Below are 24762 nucleotides of genomic sequence, written 5' to 3'. Positions count from 1 at the left end.
TTTAATGGATTTTTATATTGTACTCCTATCAAATAACTGTGACCCACTTCTTAAAATTAAAGTACAAATCTCTAAGTCAATCCATAGTGCCCTGTGCAAACGTTCATCAACAGACGGATCATCTCCTGTTGTAGTAGCAGGCCCTGTGGCTCTGTGCCATGGGACTATAGGCCATCTGAGGCCGGGCCAGGACCCTACTTCTCTCATCTCTCTTCCTCCTCAAAATCTAACCGAGTTTGTGCCTATTCAAATAGTGAATGAAAATGAGTTCTGGGCCTGTTGGCATAGCTCAGCAGCTTAGAGTTCATATTGCAGTTACAGAGGGCTCGAGTTCCCAACACCATTGTTGGGCATCTCACAGCCACCTATAGAACTCCAGCTCCAGAACATTCGACCCTTTCTTCTGGTCTCTGCAGCACTACACACACACGCACAGACACACAAACACATAATTAACAAAAACAAAACTGTAGCCTGCCTCCCCAGACTATCATTATTCATGCCACTGAAGTGATAAAATAGGGAGATTCATATCTCAGGGTTGCTGTGAGAACAGAAACAAACACATTTCTGAGAACAGCATCGGTCATGCTGCAGAATTTCTAAAATGTTAGCTGTGCAGTTAACATGATCACATGTTATCATCATCATTTAGTGGGCAATTTATGAATTCATGCAAACACTGGGTAAAGGCCTATGCTGTGTTAGAACCGACTTCCAAGAAGGTTGTAAATAAAACCCATGAATATATATATACACATATATATATACATATATATATACACACACATATATACATACACACACACACACACACACACACACACACACACATATACTATGTGACCCTGGCTGTACTGAAACTTAAGGACATTGGCCAGACTGGCCTAGGACTTAGAGTCCTGTCGGCCTCTACCTCCTGCTTTAGTTGGGGTTACTATGGCTATGATAAAACACCATGACCAAAACAACATGGGGAGGAAAGGGTTTATTTGACTTAAACTAACACATTGTAGATCATCACTAAAGGGAGTTAGGACAGGAACTCAAACAGGAACTCAAGACAGAAGCTGATACAGAGGCCATGAATTAAGAAGATGCTGTACAGGCTTGCCTGCAGCTTGGCTTTAGGGAGGCATTTTCTCAGTTGAGGTTTGATGACTACAGCCTGTGCCAAGTAGGCTTAAAATCAGCCAGCCCACCTTCTGAGTGCTGGGAATCAAGGAATGCATGGCAATGCCCAGCCACTTGTGATTTAAAGGAGAAACATCCTCCAGGGTTAACGTATTTAGAACTCAGTTCCCAGCTAGCTGCGTTTGTCTGGAGAAGTACACCCCTAGGGGTAGGCTTGGAGACTTTACAACCCTGCTCCATTTCCAGGGTTCCCTCTGCAGGGGGTTAGGCATTTGACGTCTCAGCTTCCTATTCCTGCAACCTGTTGCCACACCTCCCCTGCCGTGAGAACTCTCCCTCTGGAATCCAAACTCTTCCTTTTACAGACTGTTCTGGGTCATGGTGTTTTATCACAGCAGCAGAAGGGTTACTAATACATTCTCCGGGCTAAAACTCTATCAAGAAGAACAAGCAGGCAGGCGAGAGTGTATACACCGCATCCAGCACTGGGGAGGCAAAGGCAAGAGGACAGATGGAAGTGGGAACAGAGCTGCTCCAGACAGCAAGTGCCAGGCCAGGCGGCACCACATAGTAACATAATAAAACCCTGTCTCAAAGAGGAGGTGGAAAGGCAGTATTGAGAGACACGACTATTGCAGCGACATGTTAGCACAAGGTGCTGGGTAAGCAGAGACGAGCACCGCATCTCCCCTCCACTGGGGAAGTGCAGACACCATCCTCAGGGTACATCCCAGAGGAGGAACATGTCTGGAATGCTCCGGGCAGAGCTCTAGCCATACTCAAAAGGCTTCAGATTTTAGAACATGTCAGATGTTGAATTTTCCATTTAGGAACACTCACTTCGGACATGTCTGCTAAGAGTTGAAGGAAGACACAGAGACCTTTGGGTGAGGGAAGGAAAAGCTGCAGCTAGGGGGGGAAAAAGTGCCTCACCTAAAGGGATGGTGTGCCTATTACATAAGAAAGCTCAGGCCACCAGAGTCAAACTAGTCAGCAGAAAGGGAGAGGAGGCCCAGTGCTAAGCAGGGCCTGGTCCTCGGGGAGTACTGCTAGTCAGACTAAAGAAGTCTGAATTTTATTGTCAGGGCAGTGAGGTGCCCTAGGAAACCATGCTGAGTGGAAGAGAAAGGCAGTCAAGTGCTGGACACACTCACCTTCACAGGGCAGGGCAGTAGGGAGTGGGTAGCTTGAGAAATAGGGAGGAAGGTCAGGACCACAGAGAGCTCCTGCTGAGAATGAAGCTCATGATCCCCTCCCCACCACCACCACTGACTGAGTCAGCAAGCTGAACAGCTGGGGATTTTCTCCTGGAACCTCTGGGACCTACAAGTATATGGCAAAAGGATCAGCCTTGCAGGAGGGCTTGTCAGTGACTGTAGGAAAGAGCATGAGCAAGGCCTTCCTGGAGTGATGGGCACTGTGGACCTGGTGGTTAGGGTGCAGAGAGAATGGAAGGGAGAGAGAACCAAGACCTGTGCAAACAGGTGGCCATAAAAAGGCAAAATCCAAGGCCACGAGTATTAGCGTACACCCGTAATCCTAGCACTTAGAAGGTGGAAGATCAAGAATTTAAAGCTATTCCCTGCTATAAAGTGAACTCAAGACCACCTTTCATGACATGAAGCTTTATTTCTCCCAGAGACAGAGACATAAAAAAGGAAAAGTAAAGAGAAAAGCCCAAGCCCAAGTACTTCCAAGGAAGAAAAAGTAAAAGGACCAAAAATTATGTCTTCGGCAAGTGATGACTAAGCAACCCGTGCACCATGGGAATAGATACTCCAGGTGTAGGACAGCATCACAAAGCAGGGGTATAAAGAGGTGCACAGATGGAGTGGTATAAGGGGTGTGCTGTTGGTGACTGGGAATTATGACACCATTTGAGTGTGTCCTGGTGAAATGAATACACGTGTGGAAGGCCTTGTGCCAGGGCCTTTGGCGCCACCAAGTGTTTCAGAGGCTTTGGAGTTAAGGATTATTGCATGTGCATAATACAAACTTGAAAGTCACAAACACCATGTCCACAGCCTGAAGGTCCCTTTATTTACTTATGTAGGGAAGTTATGAGGCAGATTTTACTACATCTGGCCTGGAACTCACCACATAGCCCAGGCTGCCCTTGAATCTTTAGCAATACCCCTCCCTCCTGTTTCCCAGGTACTTAGATGGAAGCTTTGAGCCACCAAAGTCAGAAATGAAGATAGGTTTATTTTTAAATTTTTTTTGCTCAGAAGGTTTATAGTAAAGTGAGGTTGGAGAGATGGCTAATTGGGTAAGACCACTTGCTATACAAACACAAAGACCTAAGTTCAATCCCCAGCATCAAATCCGTAGCCCTATGGGAAGACCTGGTTCTAATCGGCATGTGCCTGTTTGGAATGGAGATGCTGACCACTGGCATAACTCTGGATTCAGTGAGAGACCCTACCCCAAAGGACATAGAAAGTCAGAGCAGGACACTGACATCCTCCCCTGGCCACCATCAGCACACACACACACACACACACACACACAGATACACACACATATACAACACAAAGGCACGGTTCTTGGTGACATGTTTCAACTTGTGGTATCACATGGCTTCCTAAAAGCTTTAGATTTTGGATTTTCAGATTACAGTTGTTCAACCTATGTGCTAGCTAGTTTTATCAACTTGACACAAGCTGGAGCCATCTGAGAGAAGGAAACCTCTACTGAGAAAATGCCTCAAGATCAGGCTATAGGCAAGCCTGTAGTGCTTTCTTCTTAGTTAGTGATTGATGTGGGAGGGCCCAGCCATTGTAGATGGGGACATCCCTGGGCTGGTGGTCCTGAATTCTATAAGAAAACAGACTGAGCAAGCCATGAGAGGAAGACAGTACACAGCACCCCTGCTCTGGCCTCCAGGTTCCTGTTCTGTTTTAGTTCCTGTCATGGCTTCTGTCAACGATGAACAGTGATGTGGAAGTGTAAGCCCAATAAACCATTTCTTCCCCAACTTACTTTTTGGCCATGGTGTTTCATCCCAACGATAGAAACTCTAACTTAAGACAGCTTATATGTCGACAATGCGGAACATAATTTAATCTCTTTAACAGGTGCTTTTTCTTTCTTCCTTTTCTCAAGTTTTGTTTGGTCTTGGCTCTCTCCTAACGCCCAGACTAGCTTTGAACTCTTAGCCACCTTCTGCTTCAGCTTTTACAGTTTTAGGACTACAACTGTAAACCACTATTGTATACTTCAATTTTTGGCATTTTTTTACATTTATTTATGGGTATGTGCGTTATATGTGTGCGTGTGTCACAGTGCGTGTGTGGAGGTCAAAGGACAACTTAAGGGAGTCCGTGCTCTCCTTCCATCATGCGGGATGCAGGGATTGAACTCAGGTCCTCGGCCTTGGCAGCAAGCGTCCCTATCCACTGGCTCCCTGTCTGGCCCTATCCGGGGATTTAAAGGGAATTCTGCTCTAGGAGGGCCTCTCGGTCATCTTCAACCATTTCAACCACTTTCCGCAAACTCCAAGAAAATGATTCCAGTTATGTTCATATTTCCGATGGACGGATTCCAGGTAGAATCTGCTTGAACCTCCACACTGCCTGGGCAATCTGTTCTACTCCCACAGATGACACAAAACACAGCAAAACACTACACGTAAACAAACTGCGGCCAGTCCGTAGCATTGACGCGTAAGGTGAAATCAGGTAGACTCGACTGCTGTCTAAGGCCTTCAGCTTCTTCAGCGCCCACATAAACATCCCAGATCTGCAGCTATACTTTCTCTTATTTTATGTAAACACATTTATACTAAGTACTATTACTCCAAACTCTTTAATTTGGGTGTGGCAGGGTTTAAAAAAAAAAAGGGCATTCACAAGTAAGCAGTGTAACAGAGTCTAGTGATTTGGAAATTTTCATTTTAGTCTGATAGCACTGTTCTAGCACATCATTATTTCCTGGCAATGTCGTAGCTGGGAAGCCAGATGTCACATGAAGAAATAGCAGAGCCTCCAGAAGCTGCCCCCAAGCACTTGAGCAGCAGAATTAAGTCAACTTCGACATACTGAGCAGGATGTTTGTCTGACTTTATCCAGGATCACACTTCTCTATAAAAATTCCTACACCTAAACTGGGCGGTGGTGGTGGTGCACACCTTTAATCCCTGGTCTACAGAGCGAGTTCCATGATAAACCCTGTCTCCAAAAACAAAAACAAAAGTTCTTGTTTTGTCTCCAGAGAACTACAGGGCAGGCTTTTCCATTGACAGATGGGACAGGGATTTGGAGAGGCAAAGGCAGAGAAAAGTAAAGCAGAAATTAACGGCCAGATGCCGGTGAAATGAATTTAAAGATGACCACTGTGGTTTACACTAAGTGTGCATCCCAAGTTTGTGTCTCTAGTACGACATGCCGAGGTGCCGGTGGGATAGACAAGATTAACGCTGGATCTCTCCAGATGGGGTTAACTAACGAAAAGCCACCTCATCTGCTTGGCCCCTTCTGCATGAGGCTTCCTCGATTTCTGATTTTCTTTGTTTGTTCGCTTTCTTTTTGGTCCCCTCCCCATATAACCTACTCTTCATCAGAGGTCAGAGAGATAAGGATGCTCAAAACAGTATAGGCTAAATAACCTCTTTTCCTTGTAAAGTGCTTGGACTAAGGAGCTTTGCAATAACAGAAAACTGATTGTGCCAACAGGACTCTAAGAATACAGAAGAAATCAACAACAACAACAACAACAAAAGCACAAAATAAGCAGACTTGGAAAGCAGAGACTTCTACTTCAAAAGCAGCAGCATAGAGCGCTCATACCCAGGGGGAAGGAGAAGAGTGGGAGAGGAGAGGCAGCTTGTACAGGAGGCTCCGGGAGCCACGCCGCAGAAGCGTCCATCTGGGCTCTTCCTAGCAGCTCCGCTTTTCAACACTTCTCACCTTCCTTCTCTGCTGAGCTGTCAGGAGCCAAAGGAGCCTTGCAAAACATGTGCATGTATTTCCATAGGAGAGAAGGAGCCAAGCCTGCAGAAGGCTGGAAGGGCTGCTTCTGCTCTAGCCTTGTGCATTTTCCTCTCAAATGCGTGAGAGGAAAATCCCGTGACAGGTTGTCTGCCTTCAGCGAAATGACAGCACAGAGCAGCAATGTGCATCCCAACTCACACACATGCAAACAGAAGCTTCAGCCAGACAAAGCATTTGCTGGGAGAGCAGGTGTGATATGCCCGGGCCCTAGACTCCTCACTGGCTCTAGTAATGAACCAATGATGATTTGGGCATAGTTAAACTACATGAGACTCAAAAAGGGGGGAAAAACCCTCTAGTGAATATACCAGCTCTTCATGTGTGTCTTACAGTAAGCTGATAGCATGAAAATATCTCTGAATTATTTTAACCCATGGAGAAGAACTGAGTTAAAAATCCAGGCCAGTGTGCATCCAAAGTAGTGGCTGCCTTCAACAGTCACTATTTCAGCATCTCTTATAACATTTATTTACTTAATGTGGAGGTGGTAGTGGTGTGTGTGTTGTGAAATAATCTTTTCGTACATTGTGAAGATATGTCTTTGCCAAGGTGCTTTCCGATTGGTTTAATAAGGAGCTAAATGACCAATACCTAAGCAGGAGGGACAGGAAGGACTTTCAGGCACAGAGAGGGCTCTGGGAATAACAGAGGTGAAGAAGCTAGGCAAGCATGGTCAGACACAGGATGAGATAGAGGTAAAATTCACACGGGAGAACATAGTCTAATAAATATATGGGTTAATTTAAGTTAGAAGAGCTAGTTAGGAACAAGCCTAAGCTATAAGCTGAGCTTTCATGTTATTAAGAATTCTCCATGTCATTATTTGGGAACTGGTTGGTGGGACAGAGAAAGATTCAGTGTGTGTGTGTGTGTGTGTGTGTGTGTGTGTGTGTGTGTGTGTGTTCGAGTGCATATGCATGTACCACATGAGCATGTGGAGGTCAAGGGAAAATTTGTGCGAATTGGTTCCCTCCTTCCACCATGTGGGTCTAAGAATGAACCCATCAACACGCCTGGCAGCAAGTGCTTTAGCCGCTGGTCTGTCTCATAAGCTCCAGACCATGTTTCAATGATGTCACCTGACCATGACTTGCTGCCTACTACTCAAGAAAGTGAGGGGAATATCTCCTTTCAATATGAATTTCTCTTGGGTCATTTTTCTCCAAAGTGACTGTATTTTCCATATTTCTATCAGTGTTTGTCTTCAGAGAGAAATGCACAGTATCCGATTGCTTAGTACTTAAGAACATTGTGATGATACACTGACCTTAACCGCCAATCCCCAAATCATCACACTCATGAAAGGATCACGATACATGTCAAAACCATATCACACAGCCAGCATCCTGCTATTATTTTGTAACAGAAATATAGAAAACAGACAAGATTTTTATTTACTTATTTATTTGGTTGGTTGGTTGGTTGGTTGGTTTTTCGAGGCAAGATTTCTCTATAGCCTGTCCTGGAACTAGCTTTTGTAGATTAGGCTGGCCTAGAACTCACAGAGATCAAGCCTCTGCCTTGAGAGTGCTGGGATCAAAGGTGTGCACCACCACTGACCGGCTCTTTCTCTCTTCTTGCCCTCATCCACCCATTGCCTCACTGTGATTTAATATCACCCCCTCTCAACATGGACAAACATTCTCTAGCCTCCCTCAGGTCCCTCAAGCCATCCCCTGTTTAGTAGTTCTCCAAAGGAAAACGTCCTTAAGAGCTTATCCACGCCTGTGGAGGGAGTTCACAGTTAAACCTAACAGGGAAGGAACCTTCATAAAGATGGAAGTGCAAGCATCTGCTGTATTCTGAAACAGGCTGATCATGTGGTAGGAAAGTAATTCTCTTCTGGGCCGAGAGATACAATTTCAGTTTTATCAGGCAGCGAGTCATCAGACAGTTCTGCAAGACACAGATACTGCTTGAATTCTACAAAGATAACTGCTATCAGGCTAGAGGGCTGTTTGCACCGAAAAGCAGAGGTCAAGAGACTAGTTACAGAGATACTTCGGTGGAGAAAACATCCCAGTCTGAACTGAGGCAAGGGAAACAAAAAGGAAGACAAAGGGCCCAGCCAAGACTCACTGAGATGACATCAAGAGCCTGGTAACTAACTCATGACTTCCTGCTCATGAGACCATGAACAGCAAAGCCAGTCCTTGGGCAACAGGGGTGGGTTTTATAAGGTAAGGGAAACAGTTCTTCTGGAGCAGACTAAGCGTGTGCAGCCCTCTGAAGATGCCCACCAGACAGACTAGAGGAGAGAATGCAGGTCACAAACGGGACTGCCAGGAACTAAGGAGCCAATGGTTTAGCAAAGCTGCCTAGATACAAATGGGCATTACACAAAGTTACACTGGAAACATTATTCTGTACTAAATGTTCTCTGGAGGGAAAAAAAAATAAAGATAAATTCAAACCGAAAATTAAATTAGTAATATCCCCTGGTAGTAGAAAAAAGAAACAACAGCCACAGGTTGTACTCTGCTCTCTAAATACATGGCTGTGGCACACACATGACTACACGCATGCACACTCACACATGAATAAGTAAGTAAATAAGCCGGGTAGTGGTGGCACATGCCTTTAGGCCCAGCACTCGGGAAGCAGAGGCAGGTGAATCTCTGTGAGTTCAAGGCCAGTCTGGTTTACAGGCTCCAAAGCTACACAGAGAAATTCTGTCTCGAAAAACAAAAAATAAATAAATAAATAAATATTAAAACTTTAAATAGGTGCTAGGTAGATTAGCACCTAGGAGAATCTGAGCTCAAACCCCAGCACCACTACTTAAACGTGTTTCACTTTTAAATCCTTTTTGATAAACCTCAGTTCCTTTCACACCCACACTCTTGGGTGGATATACCTTTGGTCTTTTTTTCTGGGAGTGGGCATTGAGACAGGGTTTCTCTGTGTAGCTTTGGAGCCTTCCTGGAACCTTTAGTCTTTTTTAAAAGCACCTTTAACTTTGCTCCAGACTAGTACTGAAATTCTTTTCTGTGTCAAAGGACCCAATCCTGAGCTTACTGAGTTGAGATCTCTAAAAGATAAAGAAGACTCCTCACTGCCAAGGGTGAAAGGGTAGAGCTGTCCCTCTGTCCCTTAGCTGCTAACAGTACATTAAGGGAAAGTTTCAGCTATTGTGTCCTCATGTTTTCCCAGCATGGTCAGTCTCTGAGGTTGATGTCCCCACTGTTACTGAGTAGCAGCCAACGGGAAGAACAGAAACCAGACCAAAAAACCTAGGCACAATCAGAGTTGGGAATCAGCTGGCTGTAACAGCCTGCAACACTGAGGACAGGGCAGCCCCAGCAATGGCCTGTTGGAGCCAGCCACGACAGAAGGACACCACTAGGAAGAGATCATGGCAGCAGCCCCTTTTGTACAATCACGACAAAGGCACTGCCATAGCCACTAGACACTGTTTCAAACTTCCAGGCATGACAATGCCAGGGCACCCCTTCTTTGTACTTGCTAACCTACCATGACTGTGGAAGAAAGGGGCCACACCTGACTGGGAACTCTTTTGGCAGGACTACGTCTCCCTCTTCTTCCAGGATTGATAGCTTTTCCCTAATTGGTTTCATTCTACACCTAATTTGGCACGTGCACAAACAAGCAAACACACACACACACACACACACACACAGGCAGGGCAGGGCAGGGCACCTGGGTTTATGAAACAGGGTTCAAAGGCTCTGAATGGTTAAACTCTTCAGATAGCTCAGTGGTTCTCAACCTTCCTAATTCTGTGACCCTTTAATTCAGTTCCTCATGTGGTGGTGACTCCCAACCATAAAATTATTTTTGCTTCTTCATAACTATAATGTTGCTACAGTTATGAACCCTAATGTAACTATCTGATATGAAAGAAATCTGATATGCTCCACAGGTTGAGAACACAGCTCCCTGAAGGGAAGGAAAGCTGTTCCTGCCTTCCAGACCTGTTAGAGACAGATTCCTTGCCCCTTGGGCTACAGCTGCTTTGGCCTCCCAGTCCTGCAGCTGCAGGCAGGGTGACTGGTTCCTACCTCAACCTCTGTCTTGGCTACAATCAGAGTGACTGATTCCTGACTCAACCGCCAAGACTGAACTTGTGAGTGCAGGCAGGAATTAGTGTCCGCTGGGTCCCTACTGATTCAAGCCCCGTGAGACCTGCTGCTCCAGTCCCACGCCACCCCCAGCCTGTGGGAGCTCTAACTCCCCTACCACTTCCCTCAGTTCCTTGGTTTGCATCCTGTGGCAAAGCAAGAATTCCAACCTCTCACTGCTGGTATGGGAAGTCCTTCTGTATACGTGTTGCTTTTATTGGTTAATGAATAAGGGAACTGCTTTGGACCTATTGCAGGGCAGAACAGAGCTAGCTGGGGAAAACTAAACCGAATGTTGGGAGGAAGGAGGCGGGGTCAAGAGAAGCCATGTAGCCCTGTTAGTGACAGATGCTGGATGGAACTTTACCTGGTAAGCCACAGTCTCGTGGCGATACACAGATTAGTGGAGATGGGTTAGTTTAGGATATAAGAGTTAGCCAGAAATACGCTTAAGCTATTGGCCAAACCGTATTGCAAATATGGTTTTGTGGTCTGGGTAGCTGGGAACAAACAAGCAGCCTCCTACTACACACTATTGCTATTGCATGGAGGTGGCATTTCTGCATGGCACCTGATTTTCTTATTCGGTTCATCTGCTAATCTTTTGTTAATAAAGTCCTGCCTTGGTCGCCTTTGATCACTGTCTGCTCACTTCGTTCCTGGACACGGCAAGTACCTGGCCGGAAGATAAGAGACCGGAAACCGCTCCAGAGGAAATTCCCACCACTGCTGTGACTCATCCCTCACCTCTCAGCCTACCCTGCAGGCCTCTTGAAGCACGCACATTGGGACTGGACATCAGTAAGTGCTTTCCTTAAGAACACTCAAGACTTGAACTCCTGCAGGCAGGGAATGGGGAACAACCCCAGCTCCCCATCCTCTGTATCACCGTGAGGCTAGGCACACAACCAGCAACCAGCTATCCTGAGTATGCTCACTTAGCATGTCTGTGATGGGAATAAAAGAGGATCTAGCAGAGACAAGCAGGTCCACTCAGCAAAAAGCAATGGAAAGGGTCCTTAACCTCAATGCCCTCTTTAGCCCCTTGCTGTGAAGATACGATTTGTTTTCCTAAGGCTGGCCTGCCTTCCTTCATGTTCCAAAAGGGCAAGAGTTGTCAGAATATACCTCACCACCAGGAAAGACCCACCACAAATCACCCGTACATATGCATGAGGCTTCAGCCTCTCCAGCACCCCTCAGCATGCTCAGAGGGCAAGGGAAGGGATTTCCCACAATAGGTGGAACACATCCTCCTGTCAGGAAAGCATCTTAACTGAGAGTTTCCCGACAGAAGCCTCTGTCTACATTACAAACCTCATTCCAACACCCCACTCCCAATGTGGACTATTAGCTAAACCACTACCCTAAACCAGACATGGTGACTCATCTTATAATCCCATCACCTGCAGACTGATGCTGAAGAATGGCTGAGAGCCCTGGACCAGACTGCGACTATGTAGTAAAACTGCCCCACCCCCCTTTCTGTCCTCCCTGACCCAGAAAAAGGGAGTTAAAAGAAAAAAAGAAAGAAGAAGAAAAAAAGAGAGGTTGCAGGAAAAGAAAGATGAAGTAGTAAAGGAGGAGAAAAGGAAGGAGGTGGGGGTGGTAATAGTGGAGGAGATGGAGGGTGGGGGTAGTAGTGGAGGAGGAGGAGATGGAGGAGGTAGCCATGGTACTTGGGCTGGGGGTAGGGGTGATAGTGGTCAAGAAGGTGATAGAAGTGGAGGAGGTGGTGGCAGAGGAGGAGGTAATAGAGGAGGAGATGGTTGTGGTGGGGGGGTGGGGAGGGTGGAGAGGTGATGGTGGTGGAGGTGATGATGGTGGAGGTGACAATGGTGGAGGTGATGGTGGTGCTGGTGCTGATGCTGAAGGTGGTGGTGGTGCTCCTGCTGCTGGTGGTGTTCTAAGTAGTCTGAGAAAGGAAGCGATAAAGGTACAAAGACAAGAGGAGAATATTTTCCCATTTGTGAGTTTGATAAAGAGCAACGTTTTTGCTCCTCTGCAGGACTTACAGTGGGGAGAGGCCAGGGAACAGCTTCCGCAAGCAGGTGCCTATGTGAGCCAGCACATCACTCACGTCCTCCGGTGACTCCATCTTCATGGACATGCTACACTTCTCAGTTTCCACAACCATCTGCAAGAACAAGCATCACACTTAACCAGGAGCCCAACTTCCCCCCTCTTTAGTAAGGTTATAAAGTGATGTATGTAAGAAGCATTTCAATGGGTGGGACTATTAACTGGCTCAGCCACTACAGAGGGTCCTAGGGTTTTCAGAAACCAAAACCATAACCACCGTGTGACACAGCTAAGTCACCTTTGGGAATACACCTAAAAGATGCTTGGTCAACATACCACACACTTACACATCCATGTTTATGGCTGGGATATTCATAACAGCCAGGAAATAGAATGAGCCTAGATATCTGTGGTAGTCACTTTTAATTATCAATTTGACACAGCCTCGAATCACCAGGGAAGAGTCTTCCTAAGGATTTGTGTGGATCAGGTTGTGTTTTGAGATGTTTGTGGTGGATGGTCTTGATTGTTAACTGATGTGAAAAGAGGCAGCCTACTGTGTGTGGTCCCATTCCTAGGCAAGAATTCCTGGACAGTGTAGGAATAGAAAAACCGAGTTGAGAATAAGCAAGCAAGGATCCATCTGTTTTTTCTCTGCTCTTGACTATGGATGTGATCAGGGAACTGAATCAGGATCCCAAAGTCCAAACTGGTTGGAATAGACCTCCCTGGTGACTTGACTGTATCCCACACATCCTGGCCTGATCCTCTCTGGAGAAAAATCTACCTAAGCTTGTGGTAGCTCAGTTCTTGGATATGACGTCATCCATTTGTCGCTTCTTTTTCTTTCTTTTGAAACTTGTGTTTTAAGATAAGAAATCTTATAAAACACTGAAATAAAAGTTAATAATCTTTTTTTATTAGGAGCAAAGGAAAATTCAAGTTCTTATTAAAAGACCAACCTGTCTAAGCAGAGGAACCTGCAAGGGAAAACACTGAAAACAGTAAGGTAACAAAATCTTATGCTAGGCTTAATGGCAGCATGGGCTGGAGACTCCAGAAAGAGCTGAAACTTATTCCTCATGTGGTCCTGAAAATAAGCTAAAATCCACCTTAAAAGAAGAGATTGGGCCACAAAACAGCTTGCTGATGACGGGATCATTCCACAAGAGACAGTCACTGGTCACTTTCCGAAAGGATGACATCATCTTAACCCTCGAAGTCAGTGGTTGTCAACCTGTGAGTTGCGACCTCCAAAGGGTCAATATCAATATTGATAACTTCTAATATCAGATGCCGTGCATCTCAGATATTTAGATTATGATTCATAACAGTAGCAAAATCCCAGTTATGAAGTAGCAAGGAAATAATTTTATGGTTGCAGGTCACCACAACAGGAGGAACTGTATTAAAGGGTTTCAGCATTAGGAAGGTCAATGACCACTGCTCTAAAGTAACCATGCGCAATGAAGTCCTTTGGTGGCACTGCAGTATGCTAACGTCCTCAGCATTTGCTCCTGTTGTCACTTGACTGTGTATAAAAAAGGAAACCAAATTCCATGTACAATTATCCAGGGTGATTCCCACAAAATGGGCCAAATTGAAAATAAGAATAATCTGAAGCAATGTATTCTTGTTAAGGAGAAAAGGAACGGAAAATATGCTGAAAGGATGAGATTCAGTTGGTGAGCCTAACAGTGTAATGAAATTTTTCTACAGAAACTGCAGAGGTATAGCACCTGGTGCCACCTAGCAAGGAGGGAAGAGAGTCTTCATTTTAACTCTCAACACATTCTTCAAAAAACTGGTAGCAGATGTTAACCTGGTGGCTGAGACCCATAATCATAATATAAACACCAAAAACATGGGAGGCCAAAGTGGGAGGAGCACCATGGGTTTGAAGCCAGCCTGGACTATACACTAAGTTTCAGATCTAATTGATCTATAATAATAGGATACTGTCAAGAAAGAAGTAGTAGTGGGGTGGGGGTGGGGTGAGGGGAAGATAAAAAGAGGAAGAGAGGAAGGAAGGGAGGGAGGGAGGGAGGGAGGGAGGGAGGAAGGAAGGAAGGAAGGAAGGAAGGAAGGAAGGAAGGAAGGAAGGAAGGAAGGAAGGAAGGAAGGAAAGAAAGAAAGAAAAGGGGAAGGGGAAGGAAAGAAAAGGAAAGACCACAAGAAAACAAAGAATGGGAGAGAGGGAAGTGGAAGCATGAGGGGTGGGAGGAAGGACATGACAGAATGCTCTAGGCTAAGTCCCAACCTGTCCTGAGCTCAGTGGTCCAAGAGCTAGACATAGTGACCCCAGGAAAAGGCAGCAGCCCAACACCCAGGGAAGCTCAGTAGCTGTTGCCTGCCAGACTCCACTGTATCTGTCTGGGAAGAGGCTAAGTCGGAGTGCTGCTTCCATACAGTGGGCTCCTTTGCTTCTCAGGTAGACAATCTTTTCTAAAGCCAGATGATGTGGGAGGCCATTGTGTGTCTCTGCTTGACACCCTGCCCCCAGCCCTGGGTGATGACATCATCTGTGCAGGGCCTTTCACATCCCTCGCTTCTATTCAGTTCACAGTCTGGGCACAAGTGATTCATAATTAGCCTATTCTAATTCCACTTGATCTTCACACATAATCATCCTAATTATACAGGACTGAATAGGATGGCAGGGAAGAGAAAGGGCAACAGGTGGGGGAAGAAATGAGCCTTCAAATGCAACCTGCCGTGAAGGTGCTCACAAAGCCCAGCTGGAGATGTCAACACCTCTGCATAATGTAAAGTCTACAACAAAGCCACCAAGGTGGGGCCACCCAACACATCATGGCCTCAACAAAAAGAGCTGTCTGTCACATGCTGGCTTCCTTCTGTTCCAGGCTGAGCAGAAACAGAATGTTCAAACACCTCACAGGGTAGAACTCATAACCTCTACTCCCATTTAAAATAGCAATTTGGAATGTGCTTGCCTAGCGTGCATATGGTCCTAGGTTTGATTTCCAGGGCCTTGGTTAAAATCAACCAGAGATTACAAGCCGCCATCTCTACTCCTAATCACAGAACCCAACTAAAGCATCCTATGGGTTGAGCTACATCCTCTTTTTTTTTTTTCTGGTGTGGGAGGTCCTTCTGTCTATGTGTTGCTTTCATGGAGCCGCCAGAGTCAGACATGCCAAAACTTTGCCAATAAGCCATTGCCACGTGGCAATACACAGACTAATAGAAATGGGTTAAATTAACATAAGAGTTAGCCAATAAGAAGCTAGAGCTAACAGCTCAAGCAGTGATTTAATTAATACAGCTTCTGTGTTATTATTTCTGATCTAAGCTATCCGGGTGGCCAGGAAAAACAAGCGGGTTCTCCTCTTGTTTTTTTCTCCTTCTTATCTTGATATAGAGTCACTAGATTGCTTGGAGTCAACTTCAACTCATTCTGTAGTGTTGGCAGGTCTTGAATTAGGCATCCTCCTGCCTCAGCATCTAGAGGCTTAGACTACAGACCTGATCTACTGGGCCCAAATATAGCCAACATTTTTTTTTTGTAAACCACAGTCGATAAACTTATGTGGTGATTTTGCTTCCTCTAATATAAACAAGCAGAGGTTGGCTTTCTTGAGCCACTCTATGATAGAGCAAAACTTTAGTTTGAAAACTAATCATGATAATAATAACAATAACAATAATAATAGCAAGTCTTGAGTTGCAGATGAAAATATAAAATTCCATAGTATAGGGGTGTACTATCCCATGTACCATGAGCACCAAAGGTGTAGTGACATCATCAAGACTTTAAAATGAGATTTCAACATCCCAGATTTCCACAAAGGAAAAGAGCAATAGTTAAGGCAAACATTACTAATTCAGGAACATACTGACCACTCACTCATTCATATACAAGGCACCATATTCTACCCCAAGCATTTTACCTGAACTGATGAACCACACAAATGGTAAAAATAGCAACAACAAAAGTTTAATAACCCCAGAATGTTAGCAAGAATTCATTACCCCTTTGAGACTCAACCAACCCTTTCACAAAGGTAGCCTAAGATCATCAGAAAACACAGAAATTTACATTATGATTTTTAGCAGCAGCAAATTTACAGTTATGAAGTAACAATGAAAATCATTTTATGGTTGGGGGTCACCCCAGCTGTATTAAAGGTGAGCAGCATCAGGAAGGTTCAGAACCACTGGGTTGAGAGCACGGCCACTCTTCCACAGGCCCCAGATTCAGTTTCCAGCACCCACTTCAAGCACCACTGGTGACTCCAAGTTGAGGGGATATGATGTGCTGCTCCTCATGCCTCTAGGAGACATCTGAATATATGACCATTTGTATTCTCTCTCTCTCTCTCTCTCTCTCTCTCTCTCTCTCTCTCTCTCTCTCTAAAACAAAATAAAATCTTTACTCAAAAGATGGTTAGATTGTACGTAACTGGCGGATGTCCTCATCCTCAGACTTCACGTAAACTAGAGACTCAAAGGATGTGAGGCTCTTAAGTTATTGATCCTCTCTTGGGGCTACATGGGTTATGGAGTCTCAGTCTTCAGAACACAGATAACCGAAGTGTGTAGTTGACTTAAAACAATCAAACCAGCTCCGTGGCTGAAGCAGACAGCTGCCTACCCAGTTCTTCTAAGTGGTTGGCATACAGAGGAGACAAGACTGCAGGTTACAGAATGGTCAACTCCTGCAGTCACAGGGGAGACTTCTTCTTGCTGTGCCAACATCTTTTTCACAAGCAAATACCACAGTCAAATCACACTCTCGGTATAAATTTGACAGTCACATTCACTAGTCCCCACTGCTCCCACCCAGAGCCTGACTCATAAACAGACCTTCCTCAATAGAAAGGCCAGCCTAGAGTGCTACCACCATGCATCACTTAGGAGTGATGACTCACTCCAACACAGACTTGGCCATTTGGGCAAACATATGTTGCTGTGATTTTTTTTTCTTGTGCAAAATATATTTTCTGGAGAACGATAAAATATCACTCTCAGCTGCACTATGGAAAACTTCCAGGGATTTGTATGTAATCTCAGCTGTCGTAAATGACAGCTTTGACAGTTTCTTTCGAAGAGCATCACCAGCAACCTAAACACGCATATGCTTTTAAGAGGTAAAACAATCAGTTATAAAAATAACGCTCAGAGAAAGAACCAATGTAACAGAAAAGCAATTCAACCAGAAAACAAGTGTTTGAGATGGTCGATAAAATAAAATGTCTTACAAAATAAGCACAAAGAGGAAAAAGGTCGGCAAATTATCTTTATCAGGAATGATTTCTACAGACATCACAAGTGGATACTATGAGCCCATTGGAGGATGGGGATGCTGCCTCAAAACATAGACAACTGCCAAAGATCTAAGGAAGAACTAATGTTAGCACTGCTCTTCTAAGAAGAGAGATACAGTGCAGAGATTCCTTCCTAGTTCATATGCTAACTCCACGACTATGCTAATATCTTAGAGGAAGAAAAGAAAAAAGAAAAACAACAAACTAGCATCTTAAACAGCAGCGCAAAAACTCCTTCCCAAGGTTTAACATATGGAATATATATATATAATAAGGGAGATACATAAATATATATTATAACATGAAAGGATAATAGATAGTATTGGGAAAAATTTAAATGTAATTTAATAGGATAAAAGTACATATATGTAGAAAATGAAATAAATGATAAAAGGGGTATACCTATAAGGTGATATAACAAGATAAACAGATTATAAAATCAAAACTTAATTTATTTTAAATATAATTCATAATTTATAAAAAGGTAACATGTTTTGACTCATGGGGATTGTCCTAGGAATTAAGAACTTAATATCCACAAATAAATATAATTCTTCATGGAAGACAAGGGAAGAAATCATAATAAACGCATCAATCTCAGGAAATAAAGAAAAACATTGGACAAAATTCAATTCCAGTCCTGATAAAAACTCAACTAGGAATAGAAAGAAATGCCCTGAGCTAGGCAACAATCATTTACGGAACAAATCTATAACAATGCCATACTTGATGGTGAAAGAATGAATCTCCCTTGGAGACAAGCCCGAGACTTGATCTAGTCACTTCAGCATCATGCTGGAGGTGCTGGCTAAAACTTGGTACTACCTTGCCTGGGAGCCAATGTTCCACAGATGCTGGCTGGAGCCAGGAAGCTCCTTGTTCACATGGTTAATGAATGACATCACAAATAGCCATGGGCACCCTAATAAACTCCCCAGAGCTCCATGTCCCCCAGAGTGACATGGAGAGATCCAGATGGATGCCTGCACTCACGCAATAGAGGGATCGTTGTGTCAGTGTGGTCTCCTGTTTTCACGGGATGTGGCAAGTAAGCCTGCTCTTTCACAGAGAAGCACTCCATCTTTCTACAAGTAGATGACTGCAGAATAACTCTGGGAAACATCCTAGGTAAAAAGAAATCAGTGTACCGAATTCTTATTCTATCAGCAAGATGTGTAGGAGCATATAGAATCCAGGAGTGCCCTCCCCATGGGAGTAAGGCAAGAAAAAGAAAAGCTGTGCATATTCACACAAATGATGGCAGCTCCTCTACAGAAACAATGAAATCTGTCAGAAAGTCTGGTTGTACCAGGTGAGGAAAAACAAGTTGGGGGGGGGGGGGGGGACAACGGAAGATCAAAATGTCAAAGTCAACTATTTCTATACAGAACATTCTTTTTAAATTCAGAAGGGGGGAAAGAAAACTATATTCCTGTTAAAAAAATTTTTTTAAAAAAAGCACCTTACCTATGTTCAGGGATATAAAAAAAGAACTGTATCTCTTACACAGTATTGATGACAAACTAAATATTTTGTACTACCTTCTGTGAGGGCAGGTTGACAGTACTCAATGCTGAACAAACATGCCTAGCACAGGACCCCGCAGCTCTGCTAAGACAAGCGTCCACAGCAAATGAAAGCATGCGTGTAGAGATAACGATGGAGAAGTGAGGAACCTTAGAAACACAGGCTTATCTCTTCAAAGGGCATAGTTTACAGCCTGGTGATTCTCTGCTATCTGTGGGCTGGGCTGTACCTGTCTCCCCCAGAATATTATGTTTGCTTATCCCAGACTTTCCCCCCTACCCTAAGTCTTGAACATTGTTTCTTAGTCCATAAAACCACCCTTTAAGAGAGATATCACACGTCTTTTATAACACCCTAGGTAACTTCTATGGCATCTTAGGGCCAGTCCTATCCCCGCTCCCACAGGCATTACGTTCACTTCAGTCATTCTCCCTAGACCCTTATCTTGAGCATTGTTTCTGAGTCAACAGAACCCATCTTTAAACAGTTTCAACTTAAACATCTCCTAAGCTTTGTTGTACACATGGAACTAAATTAATTGTCACCAGAAAAGTTTTCCAAAATTGTGCTGTGCTTAAATATAGCTAAAATAAATGAGTTGGTGCCAGACTCCTGAAGCTTGGCCCAGCACCAACCAAGTTGGGCTGAACTGAGTTTCATTCTTACTTCACCCAGATCATTTCCCTGTTGGTCATGATGCTTGCAGGGACCCCCACATCCATATCCAAAGAAGCAGCTGTTCCTGATACAGCCAAAACTGGGAACAACATACTCTCCAGCACCGGTGCAAGGGCAGACAAACTGATACATCCAAGAGGCAGCACACCGCTCAGCAACATGAAGGAAAGAGCCCCCGAGACATGCAATAAGTCCACCTTGAAACAGTGCATTAACTAAATGAGGAAGGCAAGACTGTAAACTATGTGATTCCATCCATATGAAATGTTATAAAGTGTGACCCCCCCCCTACAGTGACAAAAAGCAGGTGCCCGTAAGAGACTGTAGATGGGGAAGGGGATGAATGAGATGAATATAATCGGTGTCATGGTTGTACTAACGGTTTCGTGACTATATATATGCCAAAAGTTACCGAATTTTGCACTTCACTCCAACAACTTATTGCTAAAACGACACTATTTTTAATCACCTTTGGAACACCCAAAAGAAATCACTTATCACTTCCTTCCAAGAAAGACTTTCATAAAGCTAGGCACGGGGTTCATACCTGTGATCCCCATACTTAGGAGGCTGAGGCAGGAGGATTTGCTGAGAACTTGAGGCTACTCCTCTGCGGTGGGAGGTATTTTACATAGTACTTTATAAAAGTCATGAAGCGATGATGTTAGTACCTGTCAAACAGCATGCCAAATGGACAAGTTGTGTGCACAGCGGCAGCTGGCAAGGAGTTGCTTGGTTCTCTCGGGTACCAGTTTTCTTAACAGAATGAGCTCCTGACCCCTCCCACGCACAGCCGCTGCAGGTCTCTCCTTCTGAAAATTCTATTCTTCCCTTGCTTTTCTGTTCTGTCTCAAGACATCTTCATTTAAGTAACCTCACAGTGGCAGGCTCCTAGAGCTCATACTTACTTGAGTTGGCTTGTGGCAGATGACTCCGTGAATCTCCAGATAGCTGAAGGTTAACTCGAGCTGTAATGAGAGGGGAGGGGGAGAAGAGACCTGTAATGAGGGCTTAAAAACATATCATTTGAGGTTCAAAACATGCTATAATCAGAGCTACCCCAAGGCTAAGTAAGGCTTGTTGCGCCTTCTGAAGACAGGCTGCTTGATGCCTCTGTCCATAGTAACAGCGCTGGGATCCATCCTATCAAAAGAGGCATTACCCACCTCCCAAACAGAGGGGAGGAAGCGGCACCCTTGACTTCTACATTTCATCCAGGCTCGCTCTACTCGATGTGTGTATACTGGCAAATGCCTACAGGACACTAAGCAACCACACACACACACACACACACACACACACACACCCTTTCCTCCACAAAGTTCCTTTGGAAAACCTCAGTCCCCATGGACTAGTCCTTTCTTCTAGACAACATGTTCCTCTTTGTGTCGCACTCTAGCTACTCACTAACATCACCTTCTTCCCCCAAAATCCACAAAATTACTATTTAGATGGATTTGGATGAATATATACTTATGAATTTTAAACTATGTTTAATAGCACATACATAGTTGACAAAGCTACTCTTTCGCCAAGTATTCATATAGTATTTTGTTTATATTTTAATTATTCATTTATTTTTATTTTATGATGCGAGACATTAAAGCCAGCATGGGCAAGCCAGACTAACACCCTCACCACTCAGCTACCTCTTTTCAATGAATTAAAAAGTGCCCCTTCATTTCTTCTCCCATGATCACCATCAGCTCTTCCTACCCTACATATTCTCCAGACTGTGCAGCACATTCCCGGATCTGTCTTTCATCACTAACTTTTCTCCTAGGTGTGCAGTCCCTCATCTCACACCAAACATACAGGGTATGAGACTGGAAGACGGAGGGAAATGACTAGGCCATGTGTGTTCGCCACATCACATTAAATCTAGAAACACGTGCGCATCCTTTGGTACCCCTGGGGGATTCTAGAGATGCCCAAAGACACCACAATCTAGTGATGTTCAAGTCTCTTGTACCAGGGCACACTGTGCAGATACACACATCCTCCCAAATATTTAAGGTCGTCTTTACAGCTCCTACGCAAGGCAGTGCAGTGTAAACAGAAGTGTTGTGTTGCCTGGGGCAGAATGAGAAGAAAATATCTAAAGGGAAGCACAGATTTTGGGTTCGTATAAATGGAATCCACAGATGTGAAACCAATGGATACAGAAAGGCCAGCTGTCCCACCTAAGAAACAAGTGTAGAATCAACCCACAAAGACTGAACTCTGCCCCCTGCTGGCAGGTTGTGCCAAGGTACACAAGTAGGACAAAATATTAAAGCAGAAGATCCAATGTGAAACCCCAGAGGCACAGTGATGTCTGGAGCCTGACTCATAGGAGTTGGTGTGGTAGCTGAGGTCTGAAATTCCAGAACTCAGGAGCCTGAGGCAGGAGGATCACCATGAGTTTAGTGCCAGCTGGGCTACATAGCAAGACTTCATTGGACGGGGTGGTATATGAGAATGAATAAATGGATTCATTCTTTCGCATTCATTCAGTTGAGACTTCCGAGCAGCCTACTAGGTGCCACACTGGAAACTCACTGAGGAATGAGAGTGTTCTCCTCTATGGGCTACATGCACCCTTGGAGGCCCAAATTTTGAAACATTCAATTACTGCAACATTTTTACCCAATACTACAAAGATCTACATCTCTGTTAAATTCTTTAAAGTACAGCAAAAAAAAAAAAGTCCTAAAATCGCGTACTTACCTACCACTACTATTACTTTAAAAAATAAATAACAGAAAACAAAAAATAAATAAATAACAAATAAATAAAAAGAAACAGTCCACTTTTTTTTTTTTTACAATGCCAGCGCTATTACTTGAATCAAGCCTAACAGGCGAGGCAGTTTCCAGTTAAAATCCCTTTTGAAAACGGGAACTTGGGCGGAGGATGTTGGCTCAGCTGGTAGAGTGCTTGCCTCGTATGCGCAAAGCACTAAGTTTGATTCCCAACAACTGCTTACATGAGGAGCACCTCCATGGACCCTCAGCAGTCATCACATCCAACAGAGGCAGGGTGGGTGCATAGCCATGAACATTGCGCTTGTATGAGTCACCAGGTGGGACTTGGCCACTCTTGTCAATTTGTCTGGCTGATGCTGGACCATAATTAAAATGCTTACATTGTCCCCAATGAGGGCTTTCACTGGGCTAACAGAACCAGGGGAGCCTGGTGAAGTGGCAGGTAGTCCTTGTAGAATAACTGTTCGATGAGCCAACAAGAGGTGGAAAGAAAAAAAAAAATAAAAGAAAAAAAAAAGAAAAAAAAAATAAAAATAAAAAAAAAATAAATAAAAAAAAAAAAAAAAAAAAGAGGTGGAAAGAGACCAACATTCAATAAAGGATGACTAGCCGAGCCTGGGACGAGTCAGAGCTTTGGGTTATTATTAGACATGCTTAAGGCAGGGCTGGGATGTAACTCGGTTGGCAGAATGGTTGCCTAAAATGCATGAGGCCCTGGGTTTAACCCCCAACACCACATAAACCTTTCCCCTGCTCACCCTTCCTCTCTCATTCTTTTTTAGTCTGGCTGGTACTCACTGGAGAGCCCAGGAGTGCCTTGAATTGACAGCAATCCTCCTGTCTCCAACTCCCCCAAACACTGGATTTACAGGTGTGTGTCACGCTGACTAGCTATTTCTTCATGCGTGATCTGAGACACATGACTCAATTGTGTTCATATGTCTATACATTTGGAATAGCACCCAGGAGCCTTCTCTTTTTCTTTCCCAGATAGTAGCTCTCCTATTGCCCAGGTTGACCTTGAACCCACTATGTAGCCCAGGTTAGCCCAGAATTAATTCATTATATAGTTGAGAATGACCCTTCAATTCCTGAACCTCCTGCCTCTACCACCCTAGTGCTAGAATCATGTGCAAAATCCAACACATTCAGCTTTGGAGCCTTCCCTTCATCAGGGCAAGCTCTTTTTCTCAAGTCCAAAATAACTCCTGCAATAAGTCAGCATTTACTTTATTACACACTGACTGCCTGAATGTGCTTGTACACCTACCCTTCCATCTCACCTCCCCACCCCTGCCCCTTTCTCGTTTCAGATTTGCTATGTAGCCCAGGCTGGCCTAGAACCCAAGATTACTGGAGCATAATACCACACACCAGCTCTGCCTTAGGTATTTTAGAGAGAGTTTAGTCCAATCTCATTGCCATAGTAACAAATTTGTTTAGAACACAGTAAACATGTGTCACTTTATGCATCAAAGTACTTAAAGTATCTTTCCTTAGAGAAGCTTGTAAGCTGAGAACTTAAGTGTGTAGCTTACACCTGGGAAGCTGAGAAAGGAGGATTGCTGTGAGTTCAAGGTCAGCCTGAGGTACACAGGGAATAGGGGCCAGAGTGAGAACCTGAAGAAACAGAAGGGGAAAGGGAAGGACAAGGGAAGGAGTGGAGAGGAAGGGGAAGAAGTAAGGGAAGGAGGAGTGAAGGGAGGGGTAAAAGAAAGAAAGAAGAGAAGGGAGGTAGAAAAAAGGGAGAGAAGTGGAAGGGGAGCGGGAAGAGGAAGAGGATGTTAATGGTGGGGGAAGAAAAGAAGAGGAGAGGGTGGAGTGGTTTCTTACAGGAGACTGAAAGGGCTAGAGCTCTCACAACCCTGCAATGCACCCTTTAGAATCAGAAGACTATTTCTCTACAGAAAAAAGCTGTCACTGCCGGCCCAAAGAAAATAAGAAAGAGACTTGACACAGCACAGCTGAGGGAGAAAAATGGCTGGGACAAAGAGCCTGGGGACAGGGAACACAAAATGCTTCACTATTTTTCTTGGCATGTCCTTACACAGAGAGCCGAAAGGAAATGAAAAGCATCCTTCACGACAACCTCTAGGGACATTCTGGAGAAGAAGGAAACAGAAGGTGCATGCTAAGATAACTCTAGACATATGGGCCGAAACGCTACATCTGTGTAACGGATCTGGGAATGCACGTTTATCAGAGCAGGCTTGTCCAACCTGCACATTGAATGCATCCCAGAACAGCTGGGAAGACACCTCAACACATCTGCAGATGACAGCATCGTATCGAA

The 24762-nt window shown here is 44.4% G+C and overlaps 1 protein-coding gene across 3 annotated transcripts in view; it reads right to left on the bottom strand.

The window, feature by feature from the left end:
* Positions 1-24762, bottom strand: part of Carmil1 (capping protein regulator and myosin 1 linker 1) — a 262924-nt gene that overhangs the window by 126440 nt on the left and 111722 nt on the right. For all 3 annotated transcript variants that reach the window (XM_050142253.1, XM_050142251.1, XM_050142252.1), the window contains 2 exons: positions 20631-20690; positions 12223-12344 (listed from right to left, as the gene is read on the bottom strand). In XM_050142253.1, the coding sequence (XP_049998210.1) occupies positions 12223-12344; positions 20631-20690 (182 nt within the window). The remainder of the gene's footprint in view (positions 1-12222; positions 12345-20630; positions 20691-24762) is intronic.

The sequence above is a fragment of the Alexandromys fortis genome, unplaced genomic scaffold, assembly GCF_014885135.2.
Source record: "Alexandromys fortis isolate MF-2015 unplaced genomic scaffold, M_Fortis_MF-2015_v1.1 scaffold_5, whole genome shotgun sequence".
NCBI lineage: Eukaryota > Metazoa > Chordata > Mammalia > Rodentia > Cricetidae > Alexandromys > Alexandromys fortis.
Note: the sequence above shows the minus strand (reverse complement) of the source record. Positions and strands in the feature narration are given on the sequence as shown.